The 19,087-nt window shown below is 31.3% G+C and overlaps 1 protein-coding gene across 1 annotated transcript in view; it reads left to right on the top strand.

Annotated features, from left to right (window-relative positions):
* LOC145246715 (GDP-fucose protein O-fucosyltransferase 3-like) overlaps positions 1-19,087 on the top strand; it is a 53,379-nt gene that overhangs the window by 21,860 nt on the left and 12,432 nt on the right. The window contains exons 2-3 of the mRNA XM_080108457.1: positions 4,721-4,775; positions 13,171-13,343. Of these exons, the coding sequence (XP_079964583.1) occupies positions 4,721-4,775; positions 13,171-13,343 (228 nt within the window). The remainder of the gene's footprint in view (positions 1-4,720; positions 4,776-13,170; positions 13,344-19,087) is intronic.

Raw genomic sequence — 19,087 nt, 5'->3', positions numbered from 1 at the left:
CTTAAATGTCAGTTTGTGTGTGTGTTCATATGTCTGCTAAAAACTTTCGTCAGCCGCATTGGACTGGGCTGGAATCAGTAACCATCTGAAAGATCAATTCCTCGGATGCATAATATGTGAAAATTGGAAAAAAGATTAATTCTGTGGTAGTCAACTGGACCGTTTCTTGCAAGGAGGGTTACTTTTTGCATTGAGATTTTTGCAAGTCACATATGCCTAGCAAACTGAATGTATTTTTTTAAAACATTATTTTGAAGGGTCATGACATCATAAGTCATCGTGGCCATGACAGGTAGCGTGTTAGCTTTTTTTCCCCCTTTTCCTCTTTCACGTTTCAAGTTCGAGCCTGCCTACTGCGGCTAATTTTTTTTTTTTTTTTTTTTTTTTTGCGGTTGCACGGGCACTCACTGCTATTTTGATTGAAAGAAAAGTTGTTTTGATTCATTTATTTTGGGGGCAGGGTCCAGCGCACAGGCTGCTGTAACTTTTGTTCTTTTCTGAGGGTTGCTCAATATCCTCAGTATAGCAGCTCTGTCCAAACTGAATTTCATATCGACTCTGGCAACACTGGGTATCCATGCTAGTTGAATAAAATAAAAAAAAAAATTATAACCTACTGCTGAAAGTTTGTTTTCTCACTCATGAGTACACATGAAAATGTCTTGTTTTACTAAACTGGATATTTTATCTGTCAAAAACGGGCAAAATTTATAGTTCATTGACTTTTAATGAGTATTTAATGCCAAATTGATGACTGAATATGGTTAAATTTGTGCTCATTATTTTACATTAAATACTAATACCTAACTGTGCATTAAACAAATATTATAATACTTAGTTTGCTGCATCTTATCATATCAAAGGCTCATACCAAAATTACATCCTGATCAGCCCAGTAGTTTCCGAGAAGAAAACTTTTAGAGTAAATGTAGTATTGTAATGACTAGGGCTAGGACAACAGCATATTCTTTTCATTGTTTTGACTCTTGAGTGTGTATCCGTTGATATCTTATATGCTCTTATATTGAGTGATGTGGTTCTCGGTTGATTAACTGTGTCAGATATATACTCGAGAGTCAAAACAATGAAAAGAGTATTCTGTTGTCATAGCCCTACTGATAACTATTCATTCTCAACTATACATCAAACGGATACCATAATATTTAGTTCGCTGCACCTTATCATAATAAAGGTCTGTACAAAATTTCGGCGAGATTGGCCCAGTAGTTTCCGAGAAAAAGGGGAACAGACAGACAAAAAGAAATATAATAGATATTTTCTCTTTGTTCTTAATTTAATCATGAACTGACCACAGAATGGTAGCAAATGCAACGTTCTGATACAGGAAATGTTATGCGGAATAGAAAGAAAGAAAAAACAAGTAGCAACAGATTAAATTAACTAAAAAGAATTTTTTTTTCTTTTTTATAGACAAGCAAAAACATTAAAGTCAGAATCTAGATATTAATTATCTTGACAAATGGAAGGCCTGTAGAGTAAGGTGGAAAAATTGGGTCTTTCGGTCCTCAAGGTCTTGCAATAGATTTTTGTAGGTTGTCAGCTTGTAGTGTTATGACTTGCATTAACAAGTAGTAGTAGTAGTAAAATGTTTGGACATTTGAAGTTGACTTGTTGACAGCATCTAATTATAAACCTCCAAAAGCTTAAATGTTGTTTGATACAATAGAATCCATGTACAAGCCAGTATAACATTTTTTTTTTAACTTTCTCTCTTTGTCAACTACTGGTCCTGTTCACTTTCATTTATGTTGAGGTGTATGATTAGCACAATGGATACACTCATAGATTATGAAATTGAAAATCTTGTGTTGTAGTCCTTTAATGCTTCTTTACTTCATTTACATATTAATTCTATTTGCAATTTTCTTTTTAAATGAAAATTGCTGCAGGCAAGGAGTGAAGACGCTTGATGTAAGGGGGCGAATAAGATTATCGAAAAGACTGGAGATACCTATTGACCTTAGTCTTGAGAAGACTACAGTTGTAGGTAGGAGAAAAACACCAGAAAGAGTTTCACAAGACTGTGATTCTTTGACAGCAGTTACTGGAAACAGGAAGCTGTTTTACAATTAGGTATCAAAACAGCGAATTGTTGGAGACCAACGCGTCAAACAAGTTGAAACAAAAAGAGAATAGATCAAACAATTCTGAAGAACACCTGCTTTAATCGTATTTATAGAGAAGACTGAGACTAGCAACATATGTGTGGACGAGAAGTTGCAGAGAAGCCTATTCAGCTCCATTTAAGATAGCAACTTATTCTTATACAATACATTGTTATATCATATTATACAATACATTGTTATATCATATTATACAATACATTGTTATACCATATTATACAATACATTGTTATACCATATTATACAATACATTGTTATACCATATTATACAATACATTGTTATACCATATTATACAATACATTGTTATATCATATTATACAATACATTGTTATACCATATTATACAATACATTGTTATACCATATTATACAATACATTGTTATACCATATTATACAATACATTGTTATACCATATTATACAATACATTGTTATACCATATTATACAATACATTGTTATACCATATTATACAATAGATTGTTGCATTAAATAAAAAAGGGCTTCTAATTATTATTTTTATTATTATTATTAGTTAGTCAGTTGGAATTTGGATTTTTTTTTTTACTTTTTTTGTCATAAACATATTCCTTACAAAATCAATACTTCATTCTGAATAAGCATTTTATTTTGTTGAATGTCGATCCATGTTGTTAAGAATAATGAAATTTAGTTCAATTCCTTCTAGAAAATAATTTATTCAATTGGCTATATTTGCGTGTAATTCATATTCTTTTTTTTTATAAGGGAAGTAACTCTGTATTTATCGATTACAGATTTAGTTCCATCTGTATAGAAGAGAAAATTAATATTTTATGGGTGAAGAAAAGGTTAACTCTTTCTTCGTCCATTACTTTTATTTCTGTAGAAAACACAATTTAGAGAGGAGAGAAATATATAGTTTTCAACAAAGTCAAGATGCACTACTGGGCAATGCCGGATAGGTACTGATCTATTATATAAAAAAGCAATTGTTTGTGTGAGTGTATCCAATTAAAAAGAAAAACTACATAAAAAACACTCACAACGTTGGTATATTCTTGATCAGTATTGCACTGGATGAATAATATCTGAAAAATTATTCTCTAGAACAGGTTTTAGGTAGAGGGGGTTGATTTTTCAGTCAATTTGTGTACTAATTTGGAAAGAAAATGATTCAATATAATAAAGGAGTTGTGTGTAGAGAGAGAACTGGGCTGGGTGAAGGAAAAAGCTTATAGTGGGGAGAGATAAAGATAAAGAAATATGTTACACTTTTGCCCTGGGCAACACCTGGTAATCCTACTAATATACCATAAAACAAATATGATGAACAAGTTATGGTATTAGATCAGTTATTCTATGTCATATCAGACAAAAATCTGCTCTTTTATAAGTATAATTTTTGAGCTTTCATACAGACACATTTGTATATGAAAATTAGGCTTCTTTTAGTTACACACAGTCCAAATAATTGATTTTTTTACTCCATTTCTCCTAAACACTAACCCTGTCTAATAATAATAAATTAGAGTGACAATGGGAATATAGACCTATCATATAAAATATAGATTTAAATAAGTGACACTAAACTCTTTGATTAAGCATTCACAGGTAACATGAATTTGAACAAATATAGTGAGGATGCCAAGGCTGCAAAGATGGACTCTCTCTAACATGCTAGAAAATTACTGTAGTACCTAGGATACGGCATTAAAAATTAGTAACAAAATACAGTACAGTATATAATACACACATCTATAACTAGGGACCAGAAAAATATTGTATTCCACATGGTAACCTGAAAAAAACGTATCCTAGAGCCACCGTATCCCAGGGTTCTATTGTACTCACATTTGAGAGTATCCTACAGCTCTACAAAGTCACCATTTGTCTATGCATGAAGTATTGTTGCTACGTTGGTGCTGATCCATCTACCATTACTCTTTCACTATTAGACAAAGTCCAAAAAAGAAGCCTCAAATTTAATAGGTTTTGCACTATCAATCAAACTCTAATCCCTGTCCCATCACTGCAATGTTCTATCTCTGTATCTGTTTTACAAGAACTTTAATGGAATATGCTCTGATGAACTCCTAGCATTTGCGTCCCTTGATATACCTACCCCTGACTAACTCAATAAGCAGGAAACTTTTTCACTGAGGTTCCTCTAAACCTGAAAGCCTCCTTCTCTAATACTTTCTAGACTTTCAGACTACTAGATTTGGGAATTCCTTCATTGTTTCCTGTTTCCCTATCTGTACTGACATGCAGAAGTTTAAATGTAATGTGAGCGGACATCTCGTTGCTCAACTCGCTACAGTCTCCTGTTAGACACAATCCCAAATAGTAGCCTCTTACATCTAAGTGACAATATGTCTTGTTTGAGGTCAAAAAGAGTAAAAGAAAAAATTGGATAGTAAAACAAAAGAAAAAAAAAAACGGAATTCAAAAGAAACCGGTAGGGGAATAGAAATCGAAAGAAAAATATTTTGAAAGGAGATAAACAATAAAGACTTGAATATGACAGTGAAAATTTTTTTTTTAAATATCATTCTTTGACTCTTTTTAAATGGAAATAACTTTTCCTTTTTTTATCAGATCTTCACAACAGACGACCATGAGGTTTTTATTAATGAACCAATTCTTCACGAAGGTATGACAAGCGACATTTTTCTTCATTGTTTTTATTTTTATTTATTTTTTTATTTATATTTTTTTTTTCTTTTTTTTTTTCTTTTTTTTTTTTTTAACAACTTGGAGAGATTTGATTGATGTAGCAATACCTATAAAACGCTTTGGGTAATTAGATTTCAAGGTAGTTCAACTAAAATAGTCATATTTAAAAAGCCAAACTACTTTGTCTTCAAAATACCACCATTTTGTTCAGAAATGAATATCCTTTCACATGCTTTAATAAATAATCTACACGATATACAAGGTGCCTTCAATAAGCTTCCAGACTTTTTTGTACAGGCATTTACAATTGTCTATTAATTTATTTTTATTTCGGACTATTAGTCTCATCTTTATTAGTTGTTGTTTTTCATCTTTTTATTGGATTGTTTATTCACAACGTTTCGGCCAACTAATTCCTCTGGCCTTCGTCAGATAGGAACTTCGAATCTCCTAACTGCATTCTCAGCCATCACTGCCATCCGTAGTTGTTGTCGTCTCACCACATTTTTGGCCAATTAACCTCTGGCACGCTTTGGGTGGAATTGAAACCGCTATCTTCAGACAATGCTCATCTGGAACCGTAGAGATTCAACGTCTCTATCAACTGCGGCACAGGCCCCGAAGGGCGATCAAGGTTGGATTCTTTGATCTTATAAATCCACGTTTATTTATTATCTGATCTTCCATAGTCGGGTCCGTACTGATTGGTATATATATATTATTCCTTAATCGGAATTCATTTTTTGAGATGAGCATTATATATATTAATTTATTTTTATTTCAGACTATTATTCTCATCTTTATTAGTTGTTGTTTTTCATCTTTTTATTGGATTGTTTATTCACAACGTTTCACAAAGCGTGCCAGAGGTTAATTGGCCAAAAATGTGGTGAGACGACAACAACTACGGATGGCAGTGATGGCTGAGAATGCAGTTAGGAGATTCGAAGTTCCTATCCGTCATGGTTACCACCTGACGAAGGCCAGAGGAATTAGTTGGCCGAAACATTGTGAATAAACAATCCAATAAAAGATGAAAAAGAACAACTAATAAAGATGAGAATAATAGTCTGAAATAAAAATAAATTAATATATATAATGCTCATCTCAAAAATGAATTCCAATTAAGGAATAATATATATATTTACAATTGTCGTTGACCCTTGAAAATTTAGCATGTTATTGCTATACATCTTATAAGATGGCTGACCAATTTTTATGATTTCAGATTGTTATGACAGCAGGGAATACATCTTACCAAAACCCAATTGTCACAGTTGGTGAATTTCAAAAATGCGATCTGGACATGAGGACACATTAGAAGAACAATATGCAATAAAATTTTGTTTTAAACTTGGAAAAAATGTCACAGAAACGTATGGAATGCTTCAGACTGTTTTTGCACCATCTTGCATGACTTGAACATCAGTTTTTGAGTGGCATAAGAGATTCAAGGAAGGCAGGAAGTCTGTGATAAGAGGTGTGGGGGAGTAATGAAGTTAGAACACTGAAGTTGATTGATCAAATAAAGAATTTCATGAATAAGAACCGTCGTGTGTCTACATAGATAATAAGTGCACTGTTTGATATCAGTGTGGAAACTGTGCACACAATTATTTATGAGGAACTGAAGATGCGGAAGATTCGTGCAAAGTTTGGTCCAAGGGTGCTCAGAGAAGATCAGAAAGGAACACGTTCTCATATCAGTAGGGAAATGGTTGAGTTGATCAGTTCCCTCTCTATAGTGCAGACCTTGCTTCGTGTGACTTTTATTTATTCCCTAAGCTCAAGGCTGTCATTATGAGATAATTGAGGAGATTAAAGAGGTTGTGATAAGGGTCATTGACACGCTAACACAAGAGGACTTCCCTGAGGCCTTCCAGAAGTTGTTGGAATGGTACAGATGCATTGCAGCCAGAGGAGATTACTTTGAATAGGACTAGAGTTTCATGTGTATTATTAATAAAAGTGCCCATATGAAAAAAAGTCTGGAAACTTATTTAAGACATCTCGTATTTGAAGGGTTTTTAGGAAAGTAATGATAAAATTGTAACGCTATGAAATGACCATTTTTGCATCAGATATATTTTTTTAAACTAGGTGGTGCTGAAAAGCTCAATACGACTTGTCTATGAGGAATTTCTTCATGAAATTTGGAAAATAAACAGAAAAAACTATAACTCTCATATATTGTCAGGGTACGAAATATATTCATTATTTGTTGCCTTAAAAATAAACATTACCATGATGTGTATCGAACATTTTTTTTTTTTTTAATTATTTTAATAACTAATAAGTAAAATATTTTTATTATTTTTATCCCTTAAAATAATAATTCTATGTTGAATTTTTTTTTTTTTTTTTTTTTGTACCAGCAATTTTTATTTTAGCCTCCCTCCCAAAATATTATCCTGTTTTCAGAGAAAGTAAACAATTTGATTAGTAGCACTATTAATTACTAGTGGGACCTGTGGAAATTCCACAATGGCTTCTTTCATATATAATATATTGATGTTGGCATTCTGTGGCTGTTCAGCGTAAATGGAGATGCCCTGATATTGAAGCTCTTTCGTTAAGTATTTATCTAAGCCAGCAGGGGCGCCCGGCGTAGTCCAGTCATAAAATACGCTTAAATATATTTTAATTTATGCAGATTTTGTATATGTTATTATAGAGTCAATTTTCTAGCAGTTCTTATATTATAAAGTTGTGATTTCAAAAATAAAAAAATATATCCATATTACTTGGCTGCATCAGCTTGAATCAAAACTGAAACCAAAACTTATGAAGAAAAAAAAATATGTATATATATATATATATATGAACAAATGATTAATAAAACATGTTAAAAGACATCTTGAAAAAGAGTTAAAAACATATATATATATATATATATATATATATATTGGATTTTTTACCCTTCACCGGACTATCCATTCATGTGAAATCTTTTTATCATTTTTCTTTTACCCCCTATTCCCCTTACCTCACCTTTTTTTTTTAACCAAGTAAGATCTGTTACTTACTTGTAGTTTCATTAAATACTTTTATATGCAAAATCCGATCCCACATTTTGCTAATTCCTGCCCTCTGATGAGAAGGAGAGTATTTCTTCGAAACTCTGCGGATTAAGGACTATCCACTTATCTTGTGCTTCCTTTTTTAAAATTAAATATGTTTTTAACTCTTTTTCAAGATGTCTTTTAACATGTTTTATTAATCATTTGTTCATATTATAAGCTCTATTTCCTTTTCGGTTTTATTGAGCTTTTACATCTGGTTGAGATTACTTTACCTGTAAATATTAACTCTTTAATATTTATAATATATTTTAAGTTTACCATTTTGATTACCTTGGTAAACTTATTGTAATTTTTATTTTATATATATATATATATATATATATATATATATATATAACTTGAGTTCCTTCAGCTATAACTGAAATCGAAACCAAAACTTAATTCTTGGTAAAATTATTTATTACAAGAAATGGAAGGTCATAACAATTAAACGACAGTCACTCGGATTAAAAAAGATGTAAGTGTGACACACAAAATAACACACATGCTATCGTATTAATGTATAGACTAGCGAGACCTGTGGAAATTCCACAGGAGACTCATTCACATGCAATACATTGATGTTGGCATTCTATAGATGTTCAGTGTAAATGGAGATGCTCTGATATTATTGTAGTTCTTTTGTTAAAACTGCAAAAGTATTCATCTAAACTAGCATGACAGCTCGGCAAAGCTCAGTCGTTAAGTACGCTTAAATATGATATTTTAATTCTTGCAGATTTCATATATATTATTATAGAGTTAATATTCTATTGATTTTTATATATTATAAAGTTGCGATTTCAAAAATAAAAAAAATATATCCATATGACTTGGGTGCATTAGCTCGAATTGAAACCGAAATAAAAACTTATAAAAAAATATGTGTGTGTGTGTGTGTGTATATATATATATATATATATATATATATATATATATATATATATATAAATAAATAAACTTGGGTTCATTCAGCTAAAATCGAAACCGAAGCCAAAACTTATGAAGAATTCTTGATAAAATTATTATAAAAAAATAGATGACTTAAGTGCCATCAGCTATAGTCGAAACCAAAACCAAAACTTATGAAGAATTATTGTTAAAATTATTTATTACAAGAAATAGAAGAACATAACAAATAAACAATTCGGATGTAAGTGTGGCACACAAAATAACGCACACTATCGTATTAATATATAGATAAGCTAGCAGCTTAAGCAGCAGCCACTGTTGACTATTTACTTTATAAAGCAATGAGTTTTGTGAATTACGTTTATTTTGAAAAAAAAAATAAAAATTGGTTTAAAATTAGTGTGGTCTGTGATTCTTTTATAAAATAGTGCCTTCTTCAAGAAATATTGATCTTCAGATACTTTTGAACTTATAAATGACTTTCTAGCTACTAATTAAAAAAACCCTAAATGAGATCCTACAATCTGAGTGACAAGCCCCACTCCAAAGAATCTCCTTTAATCTTACCATTAACCTTAAGTCTGAATGGCAAGCCCTTCATTGTACAAACCGTCTTAAAGCCACACATAATCGTAAGGATTTGTCTCCTATAGAAAAATAGATTAATTGCACTAAAACGCTAGAAAGGCTTGGAAATGGATTATTTTGATTTAAATTTATATGCAAAACTAATCCCCTCACTCTAAAATAGTTGTTTTCTTTCTGCCAAGTTTTCAGAGTGTTCACAAGTAATTAGCCCTAGCCCTACTACTAACCCGAAGTCGGAGTGGCAAGCCTCCTCCTCCTACAAAGACCCTCTTAAAAACACACATAATTATCTAAAAACAACAACAGCAAAAAAGCTTGCATTATTTATATCCCATAAAAAATGGTTAAATGTCCTGAAAGCTTAGAATGGCTGTAAAGTCAAACATTATTTTAAATTAAATTTTTATTCTAAATATATATATATATATATATATATATATATATATAATATTATTTTTGTTAGTTGGGGGGGGAGTACCATTTCTTAAAACTTTTTATATACTCCCTAGATTATAATATCTCCAATTTACAAAAGGAGGTTGTCTCTATTTTTTACTTGAGCGACTTTTCTTTTATAAAATTCACGCTATTCTGTGGTCCCGTCTGTTTGTGTTTTTTGTATAAAAAAGCGAAACTAATGACAGCGAAGGCAGTTTTCCGGCTTCGTGTCGGAGACGTTCAGAAAGCAATTAGCTTTGATCACTGTGTAGAAAACCCCTCATATCAGACAATTTGGACACCTGGGAGCTGGGAACGGCCTCGTGATGAAGAAAATAAATACCACAAGAGATTTCGTTTCTTCGCCAACTCCTGGCCTAATTATCAGTGAGTCAATAGCTTTTCATTGACATCGCTAAATTTAAACACTTTTCATTTCCTTTATCATTGTAGTGCAGTGGTAAGACCTCAGGGTTTTCGTCTTCATGTGACGGGTTCGAACCTGCCTACTAACACTCTTTTTTTTTTTTATACACCTTCAAACACCCCAGGCAATGCCGAGAGCGCCGCTAGTATTATATAAAATCACACTTTGTGTGTGTGTGTGCGCGACTTCCTTCCTTATAGGTTCCGAAACGACAGAGCCTATCTTTTGCGAATTTCACATGAAGGTAATTTGTTTGGCAGTGTTCTTAGATATATTTTGTACAGAAATTCATCTGATAAGTATCAAAAATAAAAAAAAAACGATCTTAAAAATAGTCTTTCTCTCTTCTAGATAAAAGAAGAATTTTTACAGGGGAATATTTTACATTACATCGGCTAAGGGAGATAATAAAATCTCAGAAAATCACTTTTGTTAAAAAAAAAAAAAAAAGAAGAGATTTATTGTCATCTGGAGATATAGCTCAGTAGTAGATCATTCGACTACAGATCGAATGGTCCTCTATTCAAGCTCGGGTGTACTTCACCATTTTATTTTAATTTTTTTATTAATAAATTCAATTTATGATAAAAGAGGTACCATTTAAAATTGCCGCAAATCATTTCTTCGTTTGCATATTTTAAAACTAAAACTTAATCAGAAGTGACTTTTCCATGGCATTCATCATCAAACCCAAAAATCAGTTGACATGATATTGTAAACAAACACAGACAGAATTTGATGAATGACATTATCATTATTATTTTATGAATCAGTCCACTGGGCAAATTATTCCTCGTAATATATATAATAATCAGTAGTGGATTGATTCTATAATAATACATATGCAATCTGCATAAATTAAAATATCCTGTTTAAGCGTATTGTACAACTAAGCAATGCCGGGCAGTCAGCTAGTTCTAAGTAATATAGATCATCAATGCTCATCTAAAACATTCCAAAACGTACGTACGTTTGTTATGATTTTGAACATTTAAAAGTTCAAATTTTGGCTGGGCTCAAGAATGTACGCAACATCTGATTAAAGTGTAAGTAAATTGACAGTAATTGAAAAAAATCGTAAGAACGTCACAGATTACATCGGCTGAAACGTCATGAGAATAACACTCTCACAGAAGAGATGTTGCGAGTTTGTCTCTGATGTATCGTTATTTTCATGGAAAGTGTTCAACTGAACTTCAATCTATGGTCCCCCCTCGCCAAACTTTCACAAGAAACACTCGTCTAGCTGTAAACACTATCAATAATTTCCCCCACTCTTTATCTGTGCCTAAACCTAAACGTAGATTCCATGAACAAAGCTTCTTTCTTAGAACTGCACGCCTGTGGAATTGTCTTCCGTTTTCCTGCTTTCCGGCTGACTACAATATGGTTGTGTTCAAGTCTAAAGTAAATAAGTTCTTGATGAGCCGTTCCATATAAGTTATTAAATTTACCAAATTTTCATTACTAATGATTACTATATTGACCAATTTCTACTGTACACTCTTTAACCCTTATCCTTGAGTGGCCTCTGGGCCTTGATAATGTGGTGATGCCTTTGTAAAAAAAAAAAAAAAGATTTGAACAGTTTTCCAAGTAATTTAAACAATATACTTCATCTTTTCTTTCTTCACTTAATGAAAAAAAAATCTTTCTGGATTATGACATTTTTATTCTTGTCCCAATCTAGACTGCTCGATTATGGGACATGGATTTCGCCTACATTGAATAAAAGCAATTTGTACATAACTCTGCCCTTGCATATTTCTTGGCTTTCATGCGAGGGTCAAAGCATAGTGTTTGTTCTGTCCTTGGTTAATAGATATCGGTGTGCATAAGTTCCATTTTCTATTATTTTCTTTATTGCTATCTTTTAAATAAACTTAGATGTTGTATTTCCCCTTTATGGATGTCAGTCATGAGCACCAACCTCCACAACAATGTCTGATGCTACCAGATCAGGCTGTCTGAAGATATTAGCTCCCTGAGACGAAATGTATTTTTGTTTTTCTACTTCTTTTTGCAAAACTTAATTGTTCTGCAAAACCAAAAACAAAAACAACCACCCACCTTTTTTCTCTTTTCCTTCTTCCTATTTCCCTTTTCTCTTCCTATCTCCCAATTCCTGACTGGTTTCCTAACTTAAAATGTACCAAACATTAATACTGTAACCATTTTCCCTCTCCTATTGCAAAACTCATTCATGTTCTGCAGGGCAAGGAACAAAAACGATGAAATCCCCTATAAAACAATCAAACCAAACACTACAAACTAGCGATTGAAGATACAAAGAGCTTGAAGAATAAAAACCTTCTACAAAATAACTGAATGCAACACGAATACTATTTATAAAATAACTGGATTCGGCATTAAATAACCCGAAAAGGGTTGATATGCTGTAAAACAAAACAACCAAATCACAATAATGTTGTACCCTCTTTGATCAAAATAAAATATACTTCTCCAAGTACTTTTAGGTGTGTGTGTGTGGGGGGGGTCTATCTCAAAAACCCTATGAGTATTTATGAAGAAACAAGCAGAAACTACAATTTTATGTAATGACTAAATGTACATTACTGATGTTGCCCGGGATGCAGTGAAGTCATTTTAGTTTTTCACTTATATATGTTTAAATTTATACAGAAAAAGAAATAAAATTTTAGTTAAAAGGTAGATAACAGCTATCATATTCTTTAATCAAAAATATGAGTTATCCTCCTTGCTGAATTTTATTTGTAAGTGATTATTTGAAAATGTAAAAGAAAGATTGGGAGTCAATTTCTCAAAGTTGTTTAATCCATGTTGGCATCTAAAATAGACAACAATACCAAATGAAAATTGGCTAGTCAGAAGCAACGTTTGATTTGTCAGCTTAAATGCTATTTTTTAATTATTTTTTTTTTCACTTTTAAAATCTTTTCTTTTTTTTTTTTCTTTTCTTTTAGAACAAGACCATCATGAAGCAGGTGCCGCAGATGCCATTAAAGAAACAATTAAACATCCAATCATTATGTGGTGGTCAAAGTTCACAGGGCAGAAATATGATGAACGTGTATGTGGTGATGTCACGTGTGTCTTCACTGAGGACAGACATTATAAAAATCATCCCAATACAAAGGTTGGCAACAAAAAAAAAATCTCATCTTCGCTTTAATTTTTCCTTCTTCTTCTATTCAATTTTTTCTTCTTCTATTCAATTTTTTCTTCTACTATTCAATTTTTTCTTCTTCTATTCAATTTTTTCTTCTTCTATTCAATTTTTTCTTCTACTATTCAATTTTTTCTTCTTCTATTCAATTTTTTCTTCTTCTATTCAATTTTTTCTTCTTCTATTCAATTTTTTCTTCTACTATTCAATTTTTTCTTCTTCTATTCAATTTTTTCTTCTACTATTCAATTTTTTCTTCTACTATTCAATTTTTTCTTCTACTATTCAATTTTTTCTTCTACTATTCAATTTTTTCTTCTTCTATTCAATTTTTTCTTCTTCTATTAAATTTTTTCTTCTTCTACTCAATTTTTTCTTCTTCTATTCAATTTTTTCTTCTTCTGTTTAATTTTTTCTTTTACTATTCAATTTTTTCTTCTTCTATTCAATTTTTTCTTCTTCTATTCAATTTTTTCTTCTACTATTCAATTTTTTCTTCTTCTATTCAATTTTTTCTTCTTCTATTCAATTTTTTCTTCTACTATTCAATTTTTTCTTCTTCTATTCAATTTTTTCTTCTTCTATTCAATTTTTTCTTCTTCTGTTTAATTTTTTCTTTTACTATTCAATTTTTTCTTCTACTATTCAATTTTTTCTTCTACTATTCAATTTTTTCTTCTACTATTCAATTTTTTCTTATTCTGTTCAATTTTTTTCTTCTTTCTCTGTCCAAATTTTTATCTTTCTCTGTCCAAATTTTTTTCTTTCTCTGTCCAAATTTTTTCTTTCTCTGGTCAAATTTTTTCTTTTTCTGTTCAATTTTTTTCTTTTTTCTCCGTTCAATTTTTTTTCTTTTTTCTCCGTTCAATTTTTTTTCTTTTTTCTCTGTTCAATTTTTTTTCTTTTTTCTCTGTTCAATTTTTTTCTTTTTTCTCTGTTCAATTTTTTCTTCTTTCTCTGTTCAATTTTTTCTTCTTTCTCTGTTCAATTTTTTTCTTCTTTCTCTGTTCAATTCTTATCTTTTTTCTCTGTTCAATTTTTATCAATTTTCTCTGTTCAATTTTTATCTTTTTTCTCTGTTCAATTTTTATCCTTTTTCTCTGTTCAATTTTTATCCTTTTTCTCTGTTCAATTTTTTTCTTTTTTCTCTGTTCAATTTTTTTCTTTTTTCTCTGTTCAATTTTTTTCTTTTTTCTCTGTTCAATTTTTTTCTTTTTTCTCTGTTCAATTTTTTTCTTTTTTCTCTGTTCAATTTTTTTCTTTTTTCTCTGTTCAATTTTTATCTTTTTTCTCTGTTCAATTTTTATCTTTTTTCTCTGTTCAATTTTTATCTTTTTTCTCTGTTCAATTTTTATCTTTTTTCTCTGTTCAATTTTTATCTTTTTTCTCTGTTCAATTTTTATCTTTTTTCTCTGTTCAATTTTTTTCTTTTTTCTCTGTTCAATTTTTTTCTTTTTTCTCTGTTCAATTTTTTTCTTTATTCTCTGTTCAATTTTTTTCTTTATTCTCTGTCCAATTTTTTTCTTTATTCTCTGTCCAATTTTTTTCTTTATTCTCTGTCCAATTTTTTTCTTCTTTCTCTGTCCAATTATTTTCTTCTTTCTCTATTCAATAAATTTTTCCATAGGGATCAGACATTTTCTAATATTATGTAAGCTCTTTCTTCACTTCTCATGGTATCCAAATTTCATCTTGTACCTTCTTTGATCAAAATGAAATATACTTATCCAAATACATTTAGGTAGGGGTCTATCTCAAAAACCCTATGACTTGCTTCCAAGTTTTCCATGGCTGGACAACCTTTCTGCAACAGAGGATAAATGTTCCATATGAGTATACACGTGCAATCAATTCATCCTTAAGATAACCTCCATGCTGACCAAATATAGTGCTTTTAACAAATCCCCTGATCTGATGTCTTGAGTTTGGACAGATCCATAAGTTGGATCCGTCATTGCGATGCAGACAGGTGAGAAAGGACTGTGAGAGCCAAACATTCACTGGTATGTCATGATGCTTCTGACACAGCAACTTACCCCAGATGTAGAGAAATCATATAATCAGAGGTAACAACTCAAAATTTCACTCAAACTACCTTCACTTTGGTGACCATCCTAAGTTTGCATTCACCGCTTGTGTTGAATAGCCAGAGTCATATATTTTTTTATTATTTGAGAGTAAACAGTTACATATGGTCGCTACAAATAGCCATCTGTTTCAGTCAAAGAGACTTCCTCAGGCAACCTAGAACATCTTGACGCCAAAAAGAAAAATAGGAAAAATTAGAAAGAAATTGAAAAAGAAAAAAATGGAGCTCTTCAAAAAAGAATATAAAACGATCATAAAAAGTTCATAAAAAATTGCGAGCTCTCTAAAAAAAAGAGGATAAAAAAGGGGATTAAAAAAAGTGGAAAGATCGCATTATAACCTATTGGGAGATTATTCGAAATTAGTTTAACAACTGAATATAAATCTAAAATGATTAAAGTGGGTCAATTTTACTGGAACTGTAAATTGTGTAGGAAAGTGGGTGTGGGAGGGGGTCTGTTTATACACTGATATTCAACGTGTCTCTCTCTCTCTCTCTCTCTCTATATATATATATATATATATATATATATATATATATATATACACTAGACTACCCGTGACCCGTTGGGTCAGTATGTTATATTAACTATGGAATTCATGTATGAGCGTGACACTTTTGACGTAAAGAAAATAGTTTTTTTGTATTTTTGACATAACAGAAACATTTCTATGAAAGTATATTAAAATGAAAAATCACAGATGGATCACTCAAACATGAAAAAAAATCCTCCCTGTTCATGTAAAGTTACCTATTTTTCCGAATAATCGCTCAAAAATCCGAAATTAAACATGATTTTCCTACGAATCGAACGCCGACGAAAGTCATTTAGCAGCAAAAGATGAGAAATATAAGAATGAAAAACCCATATTGGAATCCTTCAACCAAGTTATAGAAACTTAAAATCTAAAAAAAAGTAATTAATAAAACCTGAAGCAAAAAAACAAAACCTAAATAAATAAAATAAAATAAAACTAATATTGAAACAGATTAGTAAATGTGTCCACAAATTCACTGTTCTCACACAACTATTTTGTATCTAGAAATGTAAATAAAAAATAAAAGAAGGAAGGAAAAGGGACAGATAGAGAAGTAGTAGTAGTCTTGGCTTTACTACAATTGTTCTTATGTTTGTCAACAGGTTAAAGTTGTTTAGTTGTAAGAAAATAGCGACAGCATAGTTGTAATAAAGAATAGTTGCAAAACACCCCCACTTTTCCCATGTTAAATAATAATTTTGAAGTAATAACGTTAATATTTCAGTGCGCAGGTCAAAATCTGTAAAAGAAGCGATTTGTGTTTATTTATTTATGTTGTTATGGATTAATGTTTATGCACACATACGCAACCGGATGTCGTAAACCGGAAAGTGGGTTACATCACTTGTTACAAGGTCATTTGAGTGTTATAATTATATAATGTGTGTGTGCCTGTATTTTTTACATGTGACAATATATTACATGGGCTCATGTATCATCTAGTGCTATATAAAACAATGTCTTTGATATCTAATGAATGCATGTATACAGAATATAGAAGTATTGATTGTGTCCTGCATGTATATAAAACGTTCATTGTGAGTGCGGAGACTTCTTCACAAGCACACATAGTTAACAAATGTAACACAAACTTTTATGGACATCTTTTCTTACAATCAAATGGATAATATATATGTCTACTTGTCTCAGGCCAAAAGAGACATACCTTCTTATTAGTCTAAATCCCGAAAGAACACCATAACGAGTTATATTTTGCATGGATTCTCTTGTGTGAGTTTAGCACACTAAGTCTCTTTCTACATTTTCACTAGTTCCTCCCTTTCTGCTTCCAATGGGGTTGTCCACATGTCCACTCACTAATGCGTTTCTCACAAACTTGTTAGCTTGATCTCTGCTTACTAACTATTATGTCAGCAAAACTCCAATCACGTGTCCAAGGACAAAGATTATTTCTCATGTAAGCCGTTTACTTCTACCCAAATTCCACAACTACTCTGAAAATTCCTAAATCGACTTTATTCTACATCTGAGTTAAATTCCTGACTAAACATTCCAAGCTGCAAATCCACATTTTCCAAAATGTAATTGTTTTATTTTTGTAATAACAATAATCGACCAGGTTACTCGGCGTTGCCCCAGCATGCTAATATAATACTACACTTGCACTCAATGTATCTCCTAGGTAATAAAGAGTCTATTATCTCCAAGATATTGTCAACTAGTACCATGTGTGTGGGGGCATCTGTCAGTAGTGTCTGTCCTAAGCATTTCCTACACTTGAAGTTGGTGTTTGGTCACTGAACTTTTAGTGAACCCACAATAGGCACAGGTTACACTGTATTTCATTGCTTCTAACATCCTTTCAACACACAAAACAAATACTGACCAGAATCCCTTAGGAATTGTAGACCAGAGCTACAACACCATCACTTTGGTTTTTGGTAAGTTCATCCTCAAACCTTTGATCTTCAGACCGTTTTTCCATATTTCCAGTTTGACCTGTAACTGTTCCTAAGATTCTGCAATGATAACTAAGTCATCAGCATAGTAATTTCCATAGAGATTCCAACTGAAACTCTTTTGACAATGCCTTCTATAATAATATATTTTTATCTTCCACTGTATAATAAAGTGCAATGTGTATTTATTTGTGAATATATATTCATCCAAAACAAAATGCAAAATTTGTCTGACAAATAAGGGAAAACCTATTGCAAATCTATTTCTATAATGAGGCACTTATTTATTTAATTTTTTTTTTTTTTGCTTTCTGCTTTTTATTCTGATCTAAGCAGTTATTTTTTTTTTTTACTTTTCTATTTTTCTTTCTTTAAACTTTCCAGTAAATTTATAAAGAATTTCCCCACTCTAAATAAAAAAAAAATCAACTTTTTTTTTTCTTCAGATCATCACAACTGATATTTTTATAGATGAAAATTTAAATTAATGACCTCATTCTATGATTTTATAAAAATATTTTAATAATGTCTATCTTTCTTTCTTCTATTATATAAAAGGAACTTTGTGTTTGTGAATTTGTTCCCTATGGACTTTGAAACAGCTGGGCTGATTTTTATGAAATTTCATGCAAATGTACTTTATGTATCTGGCAGTGTTCTTAGATATGTTTAGTATTGGAATGTTTTCGATAATTATTGATAATTGAAAAAATCTGATGAAAGAAGGAACAGGCGATTTTGTTAATTAACACCTTATGCAGCCTAACATTGCAAGTGCATTTGAGAAGTTTTATTACTACACAAGCAGAAAGGCCAGGCATATAAAAATCAACAGTAGGTTCTTTGATATGATAGGGGCACGTTCAAAATGAATGTTTCTGTTTAGAACACAATTGCACCATGATACTTGTTGAACTTTAATTCAAGCCATTATATATAAAAATAATTTTATAAAAGCAACAGTAGGTTCTCTACAGTGCAATGCACAATACAATGTATTGTGGAATGCAAGGAGGCATGTGACGCTTCCTCCCAGTGCATCTAAATGGGTCCCCAACTAGAGCCGGTAATCAATTCATTTGATTGAAAAATGGGTGATTTCATCAATTTTGCTGACAATAAAAATTCGGAAGGGTGAAACATTTTTTGATCATCATTCAATCCTGT

This window comes from Euprymna scolopes, chromosome 24 (assembly GCF_053919585.1).
Source record: "Euprymna scolopes isolate OS-2025 chromosome 24, ASM5391958v1, whole genome shotgun sequence".
NCBI classification, from domain to species: domain Eukaryota; kingdom Metazoa; phylum Mollusca; class Cephalopoda; order Sepiida; family Sepiolidae; genus Euprymna; species Euprymna scolopes.
Note: the sequence above shows the minus strand (reverse complement) of the source record. Positions and strands in the feature narration are given on the sequence as shown.